Source organism: Gadus macrocephalus, chromosome 17 (genome assembly GCF_031168955.1).
Source record: "Gadus macrocephalus chromosome 17, ASM3116895v1".
NCBI lineage: Eukaryota > Metazoa > Chordata > Actinopteri > Gadiformes > Gadidae > Gadus > Gadus macrocephalus.
In genome coordinates, this window is record NC_082398.1 from 13,832,923 (window position 1) to 13,849,710 (window position 16,788).

At 43.1% G+C, this 16,788-nt stretch overlaps 1 protein-coding gene across 1 annotated transcript; it reads right to left on the reverse strand.

Moving 5' to 3' along the window:
• Positions 1-38: 38 nt before the first annotated feature.
• Positions 39-2,029, reverse strand: LOC132445622 (putative nuclease HARBI1). Its single transcript, XM_060035709.1, has 4 exons — positions 1,733-2,029; positions 944-1,399; positions 533-737; positions 39-434 (listed from the first exon to the last, which is right to left on the reverse strand). Exons 2-4 carry the CDS (start codon positions 1,397-1,399, stop codon positions 70-72), a joined length of 1,026 nt encoding a protein of 341 aa, XP_059891692.1. The 5' UTR covers positions 1,733-2,029; the 3' UTR covers positions 39-69.
• Between the last annotated feature and the right edge of the window lie 14,759 nt (positions 2,030-16,788).

Sequence of the window (16,788 nt, forward strand, 5' to 3'; positions counted from 1 at the left end):
AGTATTAGTAATATTAATAATAAAATAAATTGCTCATAGATTTTCAGGTGTCGTTTATTATTTATTTATTTACATGAATCTCCTCCTTACAAGCTCTTGTCTCACTTGAATGCCGGTATTACATGGGGCGGGGACTGGGCCATCTCCCTCTGGTTCATGGTGGTCTGGAACATCCGGAAGAGGCAGCCGGTACATCATGCAGATGTTGTGCAGGATGAAGGCACAGGTGATGATTTTACACCCCTTTTCAGGGGTGTATTGGAGCACTCCACCAGAGCGGTCAATGCATCGAAATCTGGATTTGACAACCCCAATGCACCTCTCCACAACACTTCTGGTTTTGCGTTGCGCACGGCTGTAGCGCTGTTCAGGCTCTGTTGCTGGGTGGAGGATTGGAGTCATCAGCCATGGTCGTAGAGCGTAGCCACTATCACCTTTTATTGGTTAGGAAAGTAGTTATGTCAATTATTGAAGTCTTATACAGTGAATGGTTTTGTGTAGTCTAAATTAAAATTCATCACTAGTTACTCACCTAACAACCATCCATCTGGCATTTCTCCTTCATTAAATTTTATGCCTGTTCCCGAATTCATCAATATGAAGGAGTCGTGGGTACTGCCTGGCCACCTTGCCACAAGGTCAGTAACCCTTAGTGTTGCATCACAGATCATGGAGTGGAAGTTCATGGAGTGGAAGTTCTTTCTATTGACAAAGCCATCCTCCTCATCACTTGGTGCCTATGAAATGAATATAAGTTAGTTAGCACATTAATCCCCACGTAACACACACACATGTATATATATGTATATATATATATATATATACATATATATATATATATATATATATATATATATATATAGTCAATATTTTTATAAACAACATATAACAAAGCATAATGGATCCAAAATAACAAGAATAGGATATTTGTACATTATCATACTTTGATTGCAATATGTGTCCCATCAACTGCCCCCAGCACGTTTGGAAACCCTGCTATTTCAAAAAATTGCTGTTTGGTTCGAATGCATTCTGCGTCTGTTGCTGGAAACTTGATGAACTGCCGTGCTCTTCTACAGAGTGCATTTGTAACATCTCTGACCACTCGACTAACGGATGATTGGCTCACACCCAGGGTGCCCCCCACCACCATTTGAAAAGACCCAGAGGCAAAAAATCTCAGGGCAGCCATAATTTGCGTTACAACTGGAAGGGGTGACGATCGCCTTGTTTTTCTTTTCAGGTCATTTGATAGCATATCTGCCAAATAAATAATTGCAGGCCTAGGGAGCCTATATTGTCGAATCAACATGTGATCAGGGAGTATAAGCGGATCCATTCTGTCTCTCAATGGCCTTGGTGGATTTTCCTCCCTAACTGCCACCCAAAGAACTTCCATCTAAAAAAAAAGATAATATGTTTTCAGTGACTTGGCCTGAAATAATGATCTAAATAAATACAACTGCCTTCTTGATATACTTAAGAGAACATTCAAGTATAATCAAACATCCTTGATAACTATTACTTCTCAACACTGTCTGGTATTATCAATTGTAACTGACAGAGTTTAGGCCCATTTCTTTTAATATTGTCAAAATAGGCTTTTTTGATATATTAAAACTAGTATGACAAGCTTAAATTCACAACATTGTTTAACATATAGTCTTGGTTTAAGCAATATATTAATGTATTCATATAAATGTCATATAGATATGTTTAAAGAAAGACTTACCTTTTCACTTCAGCTGGTTTAAGACTGGTGAAGGATTATCTTAAAGTTGTGAAGAAATTTGAGAAGAAATTCAAGAACTTTGTCTTCAAGAATCTCATTTGTTCTTAAGTACTTTCTTAGGAAAAAACGTAGGAACTTAGGAAAAAACTTACGAAGAAAGTTGAGAAAAAAGTTAAGAAAAAACTAAGAAATTCTTCAAGAATATCAAATCTTCTTAAATTTTGTCTTAAGAACATAGTTAAGAAAAAAGTGCTACTTAAGAACTTTTTTCTTCCTAAGAATGCTTTGTGAATCCGGCCCCAGATGAAGTACGGCTTAAAAACCTTTTTCCAGTGTATGTTCTCCTCGACATTTGTCAAAGTGTCATCCTGTAGATGATCACTAGAGCATCTTCTACACTTAAGCTGCATTCTAAACTAAAGCCAGGTTCTGAAATGCGTTTTGACAACATTTCAAGCAATAAGTGTGCATTTAATTAGATACGACTTCTGCCACCTTCTGAACCCGCGCCTGTCTGACTACCAGCCTGTAGCTGAACCCGCGCCTGTCTGACTACCCGAATGCCTTTGAGCTCGTCTGCCTGCAGTCCCTGCTTTACTAATTTCTTTCCCTCAGTAATCACCTTTATTATTTACTCCTCTCTGTATCCTTGTCTCTGTGTTGAGCCTTTGAATCCACTCTCTCTATATTCCATGGCAGTAATCTAGGTCAATTAGGCCTACTGCAATTACCGTCAGTGAATGTATACGATGTTTAGTTTGTTTGTGAATGCAACGTTTTCTATCGTTGCCATGGGGATACTAATGGAAGCTGCTATCCCTGAAACCACTCAGCTTGCATGTGTGATGGAAAATCGACATGTTGTTACGTTTTCTTAGGTTTTGTTTACTACTCCGTGTATGATCTTGCCATCCTGAGGCCTGTTTCAGGTAGCTGGTTTTGAGGCAACCCCGAGTTTGTTCGCTCTGAGTTAATGGAAACTCTGGGTTTTCCGTTTCAGGTAGCAGGTTCAGCGCAACCGAGAGTTAGTTTCTGCGGCAACATACGCCGTGGGTCTAACCTGCTCGGGAGGTGGTTAGACCTACTCTGAGTTTGTTGTCTATAAGGCTGAAGGCAGCTCTCCGACAGAAGGAAGTGTTAGAAATGGCATGTCCTTTTCTACGAGAGCCTGCGGACGTAGAGGCTGCGATCCTCAGAGGGAATCTCCGTGAGGAATGATTATTACAGTTTTTTACGATACAATAAACACTAAAATCTAAAGTTTTGCCCAATTATCAAAACCTTACACTCAAGGAGCAAAACTCGGCCCCAGATTTGCACCACTGTAAGCACAATGAGTCCGTTCACACTTTGTGCAAAACAATACACACAGTGATTTGAAACACTAACACACACGTCAATGCATTAGACACAGAAGTATATCAAGATGTCACTTCCTTGCAATTCTAAAGCACTGACTATCAAATTACCACACCCATGAGCCAGTTGATTGAACACTGCCATCAGGTGTGCAAACACAAGATTGCTTAATTGTAGACACACCAATCAGGTTTAAGCACAATAAAAATGCTGCAGGTGAGTTCACCAAACTTAACCAAAATGGAAGGAAGAGGAAGAGGAAGAGTGAGGATGAGAGGGGGAATCTGAGAAGGAGGAGAAGGAGGCAGAGGCCGTGCCAGAGGTAGAGGCCGAGGTAGAGGTAGAGGAAGAGGAAGAGGAAGAGGAAGACTTCAAGCAGGAGGAGGTGAAGCTCAAAGGAGAAGAGGTCCAACTTTAAGCAATGAAATTCGCGCAACTCTTGTGGACCATGTTGTGAACCATGGATTGACGCTGAGGGAGGCTGGACTGAGAGTCCAGCCAAATCTCAGCAGATTCACCGTGGCATCTGTCATAAGGGCATTCAGACTGGAAAACAGGTACAAAAATTACCTGTTTACAGCTTCTTACTGTATGCACCCCATATCAGCACTTTTGATACCCCTTCCTGTGACATTTTACAGTAGGTTACATGTGTTTTGTTCTACATAGGATTGAGGGTCGAGTACAACGAGGAGGAAGGGCTCCCATTTTCACACCACTGCAGGAGAGGGAGATTGTGAATATGGTTTTGGCAAATAATGCCATCAGGCTTCGTGAAATCCAGGCCAAAATTATTGAAGACCAAATCATTTTTCAGAACGTGAATCAGGTCTCTCTGCTCGTATCCTGAAGGCACATCAGGTACAAATGAAACAGATGTACCGAGTGCTTTTTGAGAGGAACTCGGAGAGGGTCAAACAGCTGCGGCATGAGTATGTGGAGGTATGTATTGTTCACTTCAGCACTCTGATGTTGCATACTGCACACATAACCTTTTTTTACATGTAAATGTGCTGTACACTAAATCTATGCTGAACTACACAATCTTGTCTCACTGTATTTTAGAGAGTCTTACAAATGGATGCTGAGGCCATTCAGCATGAGTACATCTACATAGACGAGGCAGGGTTTAACCTCTCAAAGGTCAGAAGGAGGGGAAGAAATGTAATTGGCCAGAGGGCAATTATTAGTGTCCCGGGGCAACGTGGGGGAAACATCACCCTTTGCGCGGCAATCACCCAGAATGGGGTCCTCCACCGCCATGCCAACATGGGTCCGTATAAAACCCCTCACATCCTTGCATTTTTAGACAGATACAACCTCACAATCAATAACATACAGATCCAATACATTGTCACCTGGGACAATGTTTCATTCCACCGCTCTGCTCTGGTTCAGAACTGGTTTACACAGCACCCAAATTTCACAGTCCTTTTCCTGCCACCATATTCATCATTTCTTAACCCAATTGAAGAATTTTTCTCGGCATGGCAGTGGAAGGTTTACGATCTGCACCCCCTAGCTCGGGTAGCCCTCATTCAGGCCATGGAGGAGGCCTGTGACCAGGTTGAGGCCACAGCCATACAGGGGTGGATAAGGCATGCACGGCGATTCTTTCCCCGCTGTCTGGCGAATGAGGATATCGCCTGTGATGTAGATGAGATTCTCTGGCCATATCCAGCTAGGAGAAGAGACCAACAATAGCAATTTATGTGCTGTGTTTTCTTTTTTTTTGGGGGGGGGGGGGGGGGTTCTTTTTTTGTTCATGTTATGTTCATGAAAACTGGGAAATGTTTTTTTTGTTGGCTTGTTGCCTTGAGCATATGGAGAAAAAATATATATATTGTCAACAGCATTAGTCTTGTGTCCTGTGTGGTTTCTACAGTAATGCATACAAGTGTGTTTAGTGTTCACTGTGTGTATTGTTTTGCAAAAAGTGTGCGCAGACATTGTGTTTACAGTTGTGCAAATCCGAGCAATGTTTTGCAAATTCACTGTGTGCTTCACCCATACTACTCTATGCACTTAGAAGCAGAATTAGCCGAAAGTGTTTAAGGTTTTCAACAGCAGAGTGTAACTGGTGCAAACAGAACTAAGTCATATGCAACGTGTGTGTTTCATATGGTAAAAGAATATGGTTTTGATAAGTTAGTGTATAGTTTTTACAAGAGTGGTTCATTTTGCAAAGGAGCTAAGGTGTTTTGCTAATTGGGTTTGTGATTGTGCTATTCGTGTGTTGGATTTTGCTAAACAAAACAAAACAATCAAAATTGTGTTTATTGTATTGTAAAAAACTGTAAGACCCCGGCTGGATATACTTTATTTTCCTGATAATATTCTTCACGAGCGCTATCGTTTCAGCGCAATCTATCGTTTATTTAGACCACCTTCTCAGCCCCCATGTTAACTCTCAAACGCAGCGGGGGCATGCTTTAAGTTTAAGTTTTTTTTTTAACGCAATTAACGCATTTGCAGAATGATCCGCCCCGTGCATCCCACCCGCTCTGTACTACAGTCACTTTAACGTTGTGGCTTTCCAATGATCAGAGTAGCTGACTAACCACAGACCTATAACTGCTGCAAGTCAAGAAACGCATATTAAGAATGCAGGGCAGAAAATACCCTGGTACTGCTTTTAACCAGATGCTTCTTCTCTACATGCACATGCTCAGCATAATCGCCTGCATTGTTCACTGGAGTAAAACCCTTTGAGTAAACTGTTCAACAAAATAACTTGTCCCACCACAGCCCGTGTTCTAATAAAGACAATCTACTTTTTATGAGGATTTCTTTATTTCCTGGAAGCACAAAAAAAGTCATTCATATTGGGTATGTTTTTAAAGCAGGGAACAGTATCCCAGTTTGCACCTCACCCACCTTTAACTTATGTTCCAAAATGTGGATCTCCAAAGCATCCTTTTGCATCTTTTGCCTAAGGTGGTCCATTTCCAAGTCTGCTTTGTGTATTTGCTTTTCTAGATAGATTTTATATAAGTCTTTGACTGGAAGCTATAGGAATGCAAAAGATGAGATTGGATTTCACAGTGCCAAGTAGAGCGTTTCATTATAATTCCAGGGAGAATCTTACAGAGGTAAGCTGTGATTTAGAAGTGGATGGCCTCTCATTGGATTCGATTTCATCCTGTTTGAGAGAAAGAAGATGTCAGTTTTAAATTGTACAACGCTATCATCAACTTTTAGAGGTTATTTTTAAAAGGTGTTAACCTCAATAGGCCTTTCCTCTTCCCTTTCGAATGCCGCAGACAATGTTTCTCCATCATCTTCCTGTAATGACATTAACGGTTGTGTTCAGCAATTACCAAGACATTATTAATAATCTGTGGAAGGTGAAGAATTGTTACAATTGCATGGAGGTTGGTGAGGGCATCTGGTTCAAGTGGGGCGATGACGCCATCAGTAACTGGAAGAAGATGATTAGACAGTGAAATTATTACTTGAGCCAGAATATTGCCCCATCTAATTTGCAACGCGCTGGGTTGCGTGTACATATTTAATTATTTTGAATAACCAACCTCTTATAAAGGCACTTCTATCCGGGGGGGTGGGGGGGATCAGAGGAGCTCCCCCCAAAGATGCCCTCAGCCACAGGACCCATACTCTGTTGGCTGAGGGCCATCTCCTCAGCCTCTGTGAGGGCTGCAAAGGTGGACCCCCTCCAGTCTGCCGGGGCTCTGCTTTTTTGCGATTTGCTAACATGGAGGAAAATGTTACCCTAATATTCAGTAAGCGCTATTTTGAAGACATCTATATATACATATATATATATGCATTTTGCCTAGGAGTAGCCTTCTAATATATCTAAATCCTATTAAATATTGGCAGTGTTGGGGTGGCTGAGAAATGTACTACTTACATTTCCTGCTTAAATATAGGCCCATCACATGTTGAATATAGCTGTTAAATTAGGTAGAGCAGGCAAAACAGCACAATTGATTTGATTTAAATTAAACATTAGTTTACCTGTTTGAACTATATTTTTGTACTTCATCTTCATTTGCTGCCAAGTCCTCTTGGGGCAACTCGGGTTGTTCCTGCGTAAATTGACACACACACACACACACACACACACACACACACACACACACACACACACACACACACACACACACACACACACACACACACACACACACACACACACACACACACACACAAATTACATATTGAATAAGTGGAAGATATTAAACTTTCCTCTTATTTTTATTTTATTTTACTAATTTATTTTACTCACGCATTGACTTGTTCAGCTATTTCATGCCGAGCTCTCTCTCACGCTCTCGCTGCCGCGGGAGCGTATGCCGTTTTAATGAACGGCATACGCGTTCATTAGAATTTCCAATTCCGTGGGGGAAAAGTAAGTGGATCTACGCTTTTGGTCCATGTTTGATCATGTTATCAGTGATCCATTGATGATGGCTCTTCATAGTCAACAGGCACGCCCTCAACCCAGAGTGAACATCCTCAGAGTTGATTAACCCAACGCTGATCACCTGTTCTGAAACCGAAAACCCAGAGTTGCTTTTCAACCCTGAACTCTGAGTCAACCAACTCAGAGCGCAGGATTAAACTCAGAGTATGTTAAAGGTCCCATGACATGCTATTTTATGTATTCTTTAATATAGGTATTAGTGGGCAACTAACACAGTATTCAAAGACGTTCCCTAAATTCAGCCGTGGTGCAGAGTTACAGCCACTCCGAGCCAGTCGCACATTGAGCTTCCCCCAAATGCGCTGTTTCGGTGGGCGTGTCAAGGAGGAGGGTGGGGGTGTGGCCCTGAGCAGCTTGCAGCCACCATGCGCTCTGTTTACAGTGGATGTATCGCAATGGCGAGCCGCACACAGCCTTTGGCCGTGTTCTGTAAATATTCTAGAACACACGGGTCCTGGAGCTCTATATCTAAATATTATCATATAGCCTACACAGATATCTATATCATATAATATATATTATCACGGCCAAAAGCTGTGTGAGCCGATATTATGAATCTCAAACGACCGCGTTGGGTTCTCCGACGTTCCTGGTTCTTCAACGTCCACATCAATGTGAATACACACACTGTAACGCAAGTGTTTCTTGTCGGTTCTTTGACGTGTCTTGTATTTCCACAACGAGACTGTCGTGGGGGTTATCTGAGCCATGGTTGAGAAGGAATTGGGGGAAAGGAACTTTGATTTGACTCGCTGAAGTACATGAACTGCGACATGCCGCCGGTTGCCGCGAGGCACCATCGCCCGGCAGCGGGCAGCCGGCCGCAGGCAGCGCGCGGTTCAGTCGACTTCAGGTTGATGTGAAAGTGGAAGAGCCAGAGACGTCGCAGAACCCGACAAAGTCGTTTGTGATTCATAATATCGTCTGGAGGCGCACACAATATGTTATATGATATAGATATCTATGTATATGATACTATTTAGATATAGAGCTCCAGGACTGTAACGCAAGTGACTCGAGACACGAGACTCGTATTGGGGGTTATCTCAGCCAAGGTTGAGAATGAATTGGGGGGAAGGAACTTTGGCTTTGACTCCCTCAAGAACATGAACCACGACATGGAGGAGAAAGGGATTGTTGGCGGCGAATGTCTCCCGCTTGAGCCCCGCTGAGGGACCACCGCCGGAGGCGGAGGTGCATAAGCGCTGCCCGGCAAAGATCCCTTTCTCCTCCTTGTCGTGGTTCATGTTCTTGAGGGAGTCAAAGCCAAAGTTCCTTCCCCCCCAATTCATTCTCAACCTTGGCTGAGATAACCCCCAATACGAGTCTCGTGTCTCGAGTCACTTGCGTTACAGTCCTGGAGCTCTATATCTAAATAATATCATATAATACATAGATATCTATATCATATAACATATTGTGTGCGCCTCCAGACGATATTATGAATCACAAACGACTTTGTCGGGTTCTGAGACGTCTCTGGTTCTTCCACTTTCACATCAACCTGAAGTCGACTGAACCGCGCGCTGCCTGCGGCCGGCTGCCCGCTGCCGGGCGATGGTGCCTCGCGGCAACCGGCGGCATGTCGCAGTTCATGTACTTCAGCGAGTCAAACCAAAGTTCCTTTCCCCCAATTCCTTCTCAACCATGGCTTAGATAACCCCCACGACAGTCTCGTTGTGGAAATACAAGACACGTCAAAGAACCGACAAGAAACACTTGCGTTACAGTGTGTGTATTCACACACACACATGTGGCGCTCGCACGGTCGAGTCTCATTGGCGGGCCAACGTCTCTGGGCGGGCCAGGCAGAGTAAGGGGAGGAGCTGAGATTCCTCATGACGTCATGAGCACAGATTTCCAAATCAGCGCGCTTGAGCCTCCGTTTTTTCAAAGGCGAGCAGAACAGCTAGTGCTCGTTTTACACCAAACGCAAGTTTTAGCCACTGGGGGACCATAGGCAGGCTAGGGGAACTCATATTTATGTTAGAAAACCTCATAAATTGAGATTTTCATGTCATGGGACCTTTAAACCAGCTACCTGAAACAGGCCTCTGCTCTCCTTCAGAATAATCTAAAATGTAAACCTTTGTTGTTGGTGATGTAATCTGTTTTCACTGTGTTCCCGTGTTATCTTCTGTTGGTTTGGGCCTTGGTTTGGGCCTTACCCATTTTAACAAAAAAAAGCAATTCCGCCGCGGCAGCGAGAGCGCGAGAGAGATTGGCAGTAAATAGCTGAACAAGTCAATGCGTGAGTAAAATAAATTAGTAAAATAAAATAAGTGGAAAGTTTAATATCTTCCACTTATTCAATATGTAAATTGTGTGTGTGTGTGTGTGTGTGTGTGTGTGTGTGTGTGTGTGTGTGTGTGTGTGTGTGTGTGTGTGTGTGTGTGTGTGTGTGTGTGTGTGTGTGTGTGTGTGTGTGTGTGTGTGTGTGTAGAGGCTGCGATCCTCAGAAGGAATCTCCGTGAGGAACGATTATTAAGACCCCGGTTGGATATAATTTATTTTCCTGATAATTTTCTTCCCGAGCGCTATCGTTTTTTTTCAAAACGAGGACTTGGCAGCAAATGAAGATGAAGTACAAAAATATAGTTTAAACAGGTAAACTAATGTTTAATTGAAATCAAATCAATTGTGCTGTTTTGCCTGCTCTACCTAATTTAACAGCTATATTCAACATGTGATGGGCCTATATTTAAGCAGTAAATGTAAGTAGTACATTTCCCAGCCACCCCAACACTGCCAATATTTAATAGGATTTAGATATATTAGAAGGATACACCTAGGCAAAATGCATTATATATGTATGTATGTATGTATGTATGTATGTATGTATGTATGTATGTATGTATGTATGTATGTATGTATGTATGTATGTATGTATGTATGTATGTATGTGTGTGTGTGTGTGTGTGTGTGTGTGTGTGTGTGTGTGTGTGTCTTCAAAATAGCGCTTACTGAATATTAGGGTAACATTTTCCTCCATGTTAGCAAATCGGAAAAAAGCAGAGCCCCGGCAGACTGGAGGGGGTCCACCTCTGCTGCCCTCACAGAGGCTGAGGAGATGGCCCTCAGCCAACAGAGTATGCGTCCTGTGGATGAGGGCATCACTGGGGGGAGCTCCTCTGATCCCCCCACCCCCCAGGATAGAAGTGCCTTTATAAGAGGTTGGTTATTCAAAATAATTAAATATGTACACCGTACACGCAACCCAGCGCGTTGCAAATTAGATGGGGCAATATTCTGGCTCAAGTAATAATTGCACTAATCATCTGATGGCGTCATCGCCCTACTTGAACCAGATGCCCTCACCAACTTCCATGCAATTGTAACAATTCAAAAGATGCAAAAGGATGCTTTGGAGATCCAAATTTTGGAACATAAGTTAAAGGTGGGGGAGGTGCAAACTGGGATACTGTTCCCTGCTCTAAAAACATACCCAATATAAATTACTTAATTTTTTTTGTGCTTTCAGGAAATAAAGGAATCCTCATAATAAGTAGATTGTCTTTATTAGAACACGGGCTGTGGTGGGACAAGTTATTTTGTTGAACAGTTTACTCAAAGGGTTTTATTTCAGTGAACAATGCAGACGATTATCCTGAGCATGTGCATGTAGAGAAGAACAGCATCTGGTTAAAAGCAGTAGGCCAGGGTCTTTTCTGCCTTGCATTCTTAAAATGAGTTTCTTGACTTGCAGCAGTTATAGGTCCGTGGTTAGTCAGCTACTCTGATCATGGGAAAGCCACAACGTTGAAGTGACTGTAGTAGGCTACAGAGCGGGTGGGATGCACGGGGCGGATCATTCTGCACATGCGTTAATGTGCTTAAAGCATGCCCCCGGTGCTTTTGACAGTAAGCATGGGGGCTGAGAAGGTGGTCTAAATAAATGATAGATTGCGCTGAAAAACGATAGCGCTCGGGAAGAAAATTATCAGGAAAATAAATTATATCCAACCGGGGACTTAATAATCGTTCCTCACGGAGGATCGCAGCCTCTACGTCCACAGGCTGTCGAAAAGGACATGCCATTTCTAACACTTCCTTCTGTCGGAGAGCTGCCTTCAGCCTTATAGACAACAAACTCAGAGTAGGTCTAACCACCTCCCGAGCAGGTTAGACCCACGGCGTATGTTGCCGCAGCAACTAACTCTCGGTTGCGCTGAACCTGCTACCTGAAACGGAAAACCCAGAGTTTCCACTAACTCAGAGCGAACAAACTCGGGGTTGCCTCAAAACCAGCTACCTGAAACAGGGCTCTGTTCCTCGACCCCCTGGGGAGCGTCAGGAAACAAACAACCCAGTCGCCAAGAAAAAACGTTGACGGTGTACGTTTCCATGAACACTGGAGACGTACTATTACAACGTAAAAACAGCGTGTTATACCTACAGTATCCACGCGTGCCGCTGTGGAGGCGGGTTTCGGGGTTTGGGTTTCACGGCTTTCGCGGAAAATTGTGGACACGATTGTTTAGGGGGGGGGGGGGGGAGGTAGACTGTTGTTGACCGGGGAGGGGGGGGGGAGACACGTTTGTTGAGGGGACGACGACGACACGATTGTAGGGGGGGGGGGGGAACACGTTAGTTGAAGGGGGACGACGACGACGACACGTTTGTTGAGGGGGGGGGGAGACACGTTTGTAGGGGGGGGGGGCACGCTCGACAACGAGAGTTGGTTTTTATTGAACGCTCGACAACGAGAGTTGGTTTTTATTGAACGAGACTTCAACACGGAACAGCTGCACGAAACGATGGTCACGTCACTCTCGGTGACGGTGTCGACAACAATGAACACACGAACAATGTTAATAGAAGAACACACAACCACATAACATCCCGAACCCATCAACCCCACTTAATCCTAACAACAAAACAAGTTAACAAAAGCCCCATTTGTCAACTGACAACCCCAATTCCCAGAATCCCCCGCGGCTCCGGAACACGGCGTAGCTTATATTAATCTTTATTATCTGAATGGGAAATGCAATATTTTAGGACAGATACACCATTAAACGCGTTTCTAATGACATTTCTAGCGAGAAATGTACATTTTCCTCACATAATCTTCAGTCAGTGAATGTGTATGATCTTTATTAATCTTTATTATCTGAATGGGAAATGCAATATTTTAGGACCGATTCGCCGTTAAACGTGTTTCTAATAACATTTCTAGCGAGAAATATACTTTTTACTTGCATAATCTTCAGTCACTGATTGTGTCTGATCTTTAGTTTTATAGTTATTAGGATTTGATCGGATCGCTCGCATGTTTCAACGTCAGGTTGTTAGGCTGCTTTCGCTAAACTAGCAGCTCACGTGCTTCCTGCGTTTGTGTTATTAAACTGTTACTTTATGTAACTTTTAATGATATCATCTTGTTAGAAACACGTATATCTGAGAGGCAACCCAGTCGCCAAAAGCATTCGTTGACAGTGTACGTTTCGTGAACACTGGATTACGTCGCATTTCAACATAAAATAGCGTGTTATACACACACACGCACGCACGCACGCACACACACACGCACGCACGCACAGACACACACAGACACACAGACACACAGACACACACACACACACACACACACACACACACACACACACACACACACACGGTGCATTTCGCTGCTAAAACAACAACAACAACAACAACAACAACAAAATATTCCCTCAAATATTATTACTAAAGAACCGTTTTCCAAAGAACGAAATGTGAACCAATGCATTCTGAATGGGAGTGTTTCTCCGATTAAATATCATTAATCTCCGTGTGTTGGGTGGTAGGCCTATTCTATTTTTTTCAACGGGGCTGCATCCAGTCACTTGACCGTCATGCTGCTATGGTGGTTGCTATCGACCGCCCCCTCTAATCCTTACATGGCTCTAAAAACCACGCGGCAAAGGAGCTGCCGTAAATTGTGTTGTTTTTGTCGTAAACTGGGGTCCGACGGTTAAAAAATAGACAGATATTCCGAGGTATCCTTAAAAGGCAGCTTGGATGTTTTTATTTTCTGCAGTTTAGACTTCTTCTATAACCTATTTTTGAAAGCAAAACACCAAGTTCATTGATTTAACGAGGCAGGGTTATTTGAAACAATTTATTCAATAAATATTTGTGAGAGGTCATTCCTTCTCCTGAGTTTGCTTCCTATTTATGTCTAGTGTACACCCCTACTGTCCAAAAGCATCCCCCCCCCCCCTCCCCATATGGATTTGGAGAGTTGTTGCCACGTCCCAGTGGTGGAAGTATCATATAATATGAAAGAGGGCATTCAATTATACTACAATGATCAATTAGGAGGCCGAAGCCCTAAAGGAAGTGATGCAATAGGTGACTGAGGTGAGAACATTTAAGTAAACTGTACCTTGGGGTCTCTTATATATCAAAGGGGGTTTCAAAGGACGCATACGCTTCAACCTGTGGCTCCAGCCCTACAGGAAATGACTCAGCAAGTGCTCCATCTCGTTGCACCTGCACCCAGCGGCTCGCTTGCAAGATTTTGGCCTGAAGTTCTTCCCAGACCTATACCCTAACAGTCCAACATGCATATCTGAGAATCAGGCCTCTCTTCAATAATGACAAAATGTTATGAGAGAAATACAGATTCACTTTTTGTTATCTCATAAGCGGCGTGGTGCCGGCTCCTTTTGACCTTTTGACCCCAGACTTCAAAGACGTGGCCATAGGCCAGCTGTGTCTACACACATTAAGCCACAAATGTACACCTCCATCCCGCAAAAAATGGGGCCTAGAAACTAACCTCTGTCTTATGTACATTGACTGTACTGTTGGAGGTCACGCCCCTTTTCCGGCCTTTTCGAGATAGCTAGGGATGCTAAAATGTTTACACACATTTCCCGGGGCCCCGAGAACGACATATCCAAGATTTGTAGTTCTAGCCCATAGAGAAAAAAAGTTTTCCCAAATGGACTGTCATTTGGACAAAGCCCCTTCAGAAGTGTTGCCTGCGAGACCTAATGGTTCAGAATGTGGTGGAAAAACAGTTTTTGAGATAGGAAGGTCCTACCGGCCTGAAATTTGAATACCATATTCTAGGGCCTAACTGGGACCCCCGCACCGAAACTTGGCCCGGTCGGACCCCGAGTGCAGGAAGGGGGGGCCTGGACTTTCATAATCTTCGCTCGGTGAATGTAAAGGATGTTTGGTCGGATGTTATGACGAAGAATCATAATGTGAATGGGAATATTCTATTAATGTCTTGATATCATCTTTCTTCTCAACACTTCTGCTGCAGCCGCTTAAAGTCTCACTCCGAGAACCTTAAAATATGAATCAATCCATTAGAAGTATGAAAATATCTTCCCGGTCGTGCAACAGGGCAAACAAGGTGTCCTTTGACATCTACGTTTCGAGACGATTGCAACAGTGCCACACATGATCCTATTTGAATATGTTTCGGGGTAGTAATTAGCTGTCGATTGTGGAGGCCTTTATCAATAATGACCAGCTATAGATTTGCTTCCCGATGGAGATTTTTGACAAATTACATGTTAATTAGCATCTACACGTTAAGCTGAGTCCAATGAGATCAAGCTCGCCCTCTTGCTACACCGAGATCATGTCCTAGACCTAGGTGTACCATGTAAAATACATGTTACCATTAGCTAGAGTGTCATGCTTGGTGTCATTGGACTCAGCTCAACGTGTAGATGCTAAATAACATGTCATTTGTCACAATTTTTTATCGGGAAGCAAATCAATAGCTGCTCATTATTGATTAAGGCCTCCAATTTCGACAGCTAATTACTACCATTAAACATGTTCGAATATGCTCATGTGTGGCACCGTTGCAATCGCCTGGAAGTGTAGATGTTGTTCGTTCTCCTACGCCACCGGGAAGATATTTACATGCTTCTGATTGACTAATGAATTGATTCAGCTATTCCCCCAGACGTCTGGGGTCAAAAGGTCAAAAGGAGACGGCACCAGCCCCGTTGAAAAAAATAGAATACCACCCAACACACGGAGATTAATGATATTTAAATGATTATGACAATGAAGTCTTTATTTGCATGGGTTTACATTTCGTTCTGTGTAGCATGGAAAAATCGGAGAAACACTCCCATTCAGAATGCATTGGTTTACATTTTGTTCTTTGGAAAACGGTTCTTTAGTAATAATATTTGAAGGAATATTTTGTTGTTGTTGTTTTAGCAGCGAAATGCACCGTGTGTGTGTGTGTGTGTGTGTGTGTGTGTGTGTGTGTGTGTGTGTGTGTGTGTGTGTGTGTGTGTGTGTGTGTGTGTGTGTGTGTGTGTGTGTATAACACGCTATTTTATGTTGAAATGCGACGTAATCCAGTGTTCACGAAACGTACACTGTCAACGAATGCTTTTGGCGACTGGGTTGCCTCTCAGATATACGTGTTTCTAACAAGATGATATCATTAAAAGTTACATAAAGTAACAGTTTAATAACACAAACGCAGGAAGCACGTGAGCTGCTAGTTTAGCGAAAGCAGCCTAACAACCTGACGTTGAAACATGCGAGCGATCCGATCAAATCCTAATAACTATAAAACTAAAGATCAGACACAATCAGTGACTGAAGATTATGCAAGTAAAAAGTATATTTCTCGCTAGAAATGTTATTAGAAACACGTTTAACGGTGAATCGGTCCTAAAATATTGCATTTCCCATTCAGATAATAAAGATTAATAAAGATCATACACATTCACTGACTGAAGATTATGTAAGGAAAATGTACATTTCTCGCTAGAAATGTCATTAGAAACGCGTTTAATGGTGTATCTGTCCTAAAATATTGCATTTCCCATTCGGATAATAAAGATTAATATAAACTACGCCGTGTTCCGGAGCCGCGGGGGATTCTGGGAATTGGGGTTGTCAGTTGACAAATGGGGCTTTTGTTAACTTGTTTTGTTGTTAGGATTAAGTGGGGTTGATGGGTTCGGGATGTTATGTGGTTGTGTGTTGTTCTATTAACATTGTTCGTGTGTTCATTGTTGTCGACACCGTCACCGAGAGTGACGTGACCATCGTTTCGTGCAGCTGTTCCGTGTTGAAGTCTCGTTCAATAAAAACCAACTCTCGTTGTCGAGCATTCAATAAAAACCAACTCTCGTTGTCGAGCGTGCCCCCCCCTACAAACGTGTCTCCCCCCCCCTCAACAAACGTGTCGTCGTCGTCGTCCCCCTTCAACTAACGTGTCCCCCCCCCCCCCCCCCTACAATCGTGTCGTCGTCCCCCCCTCAACAAA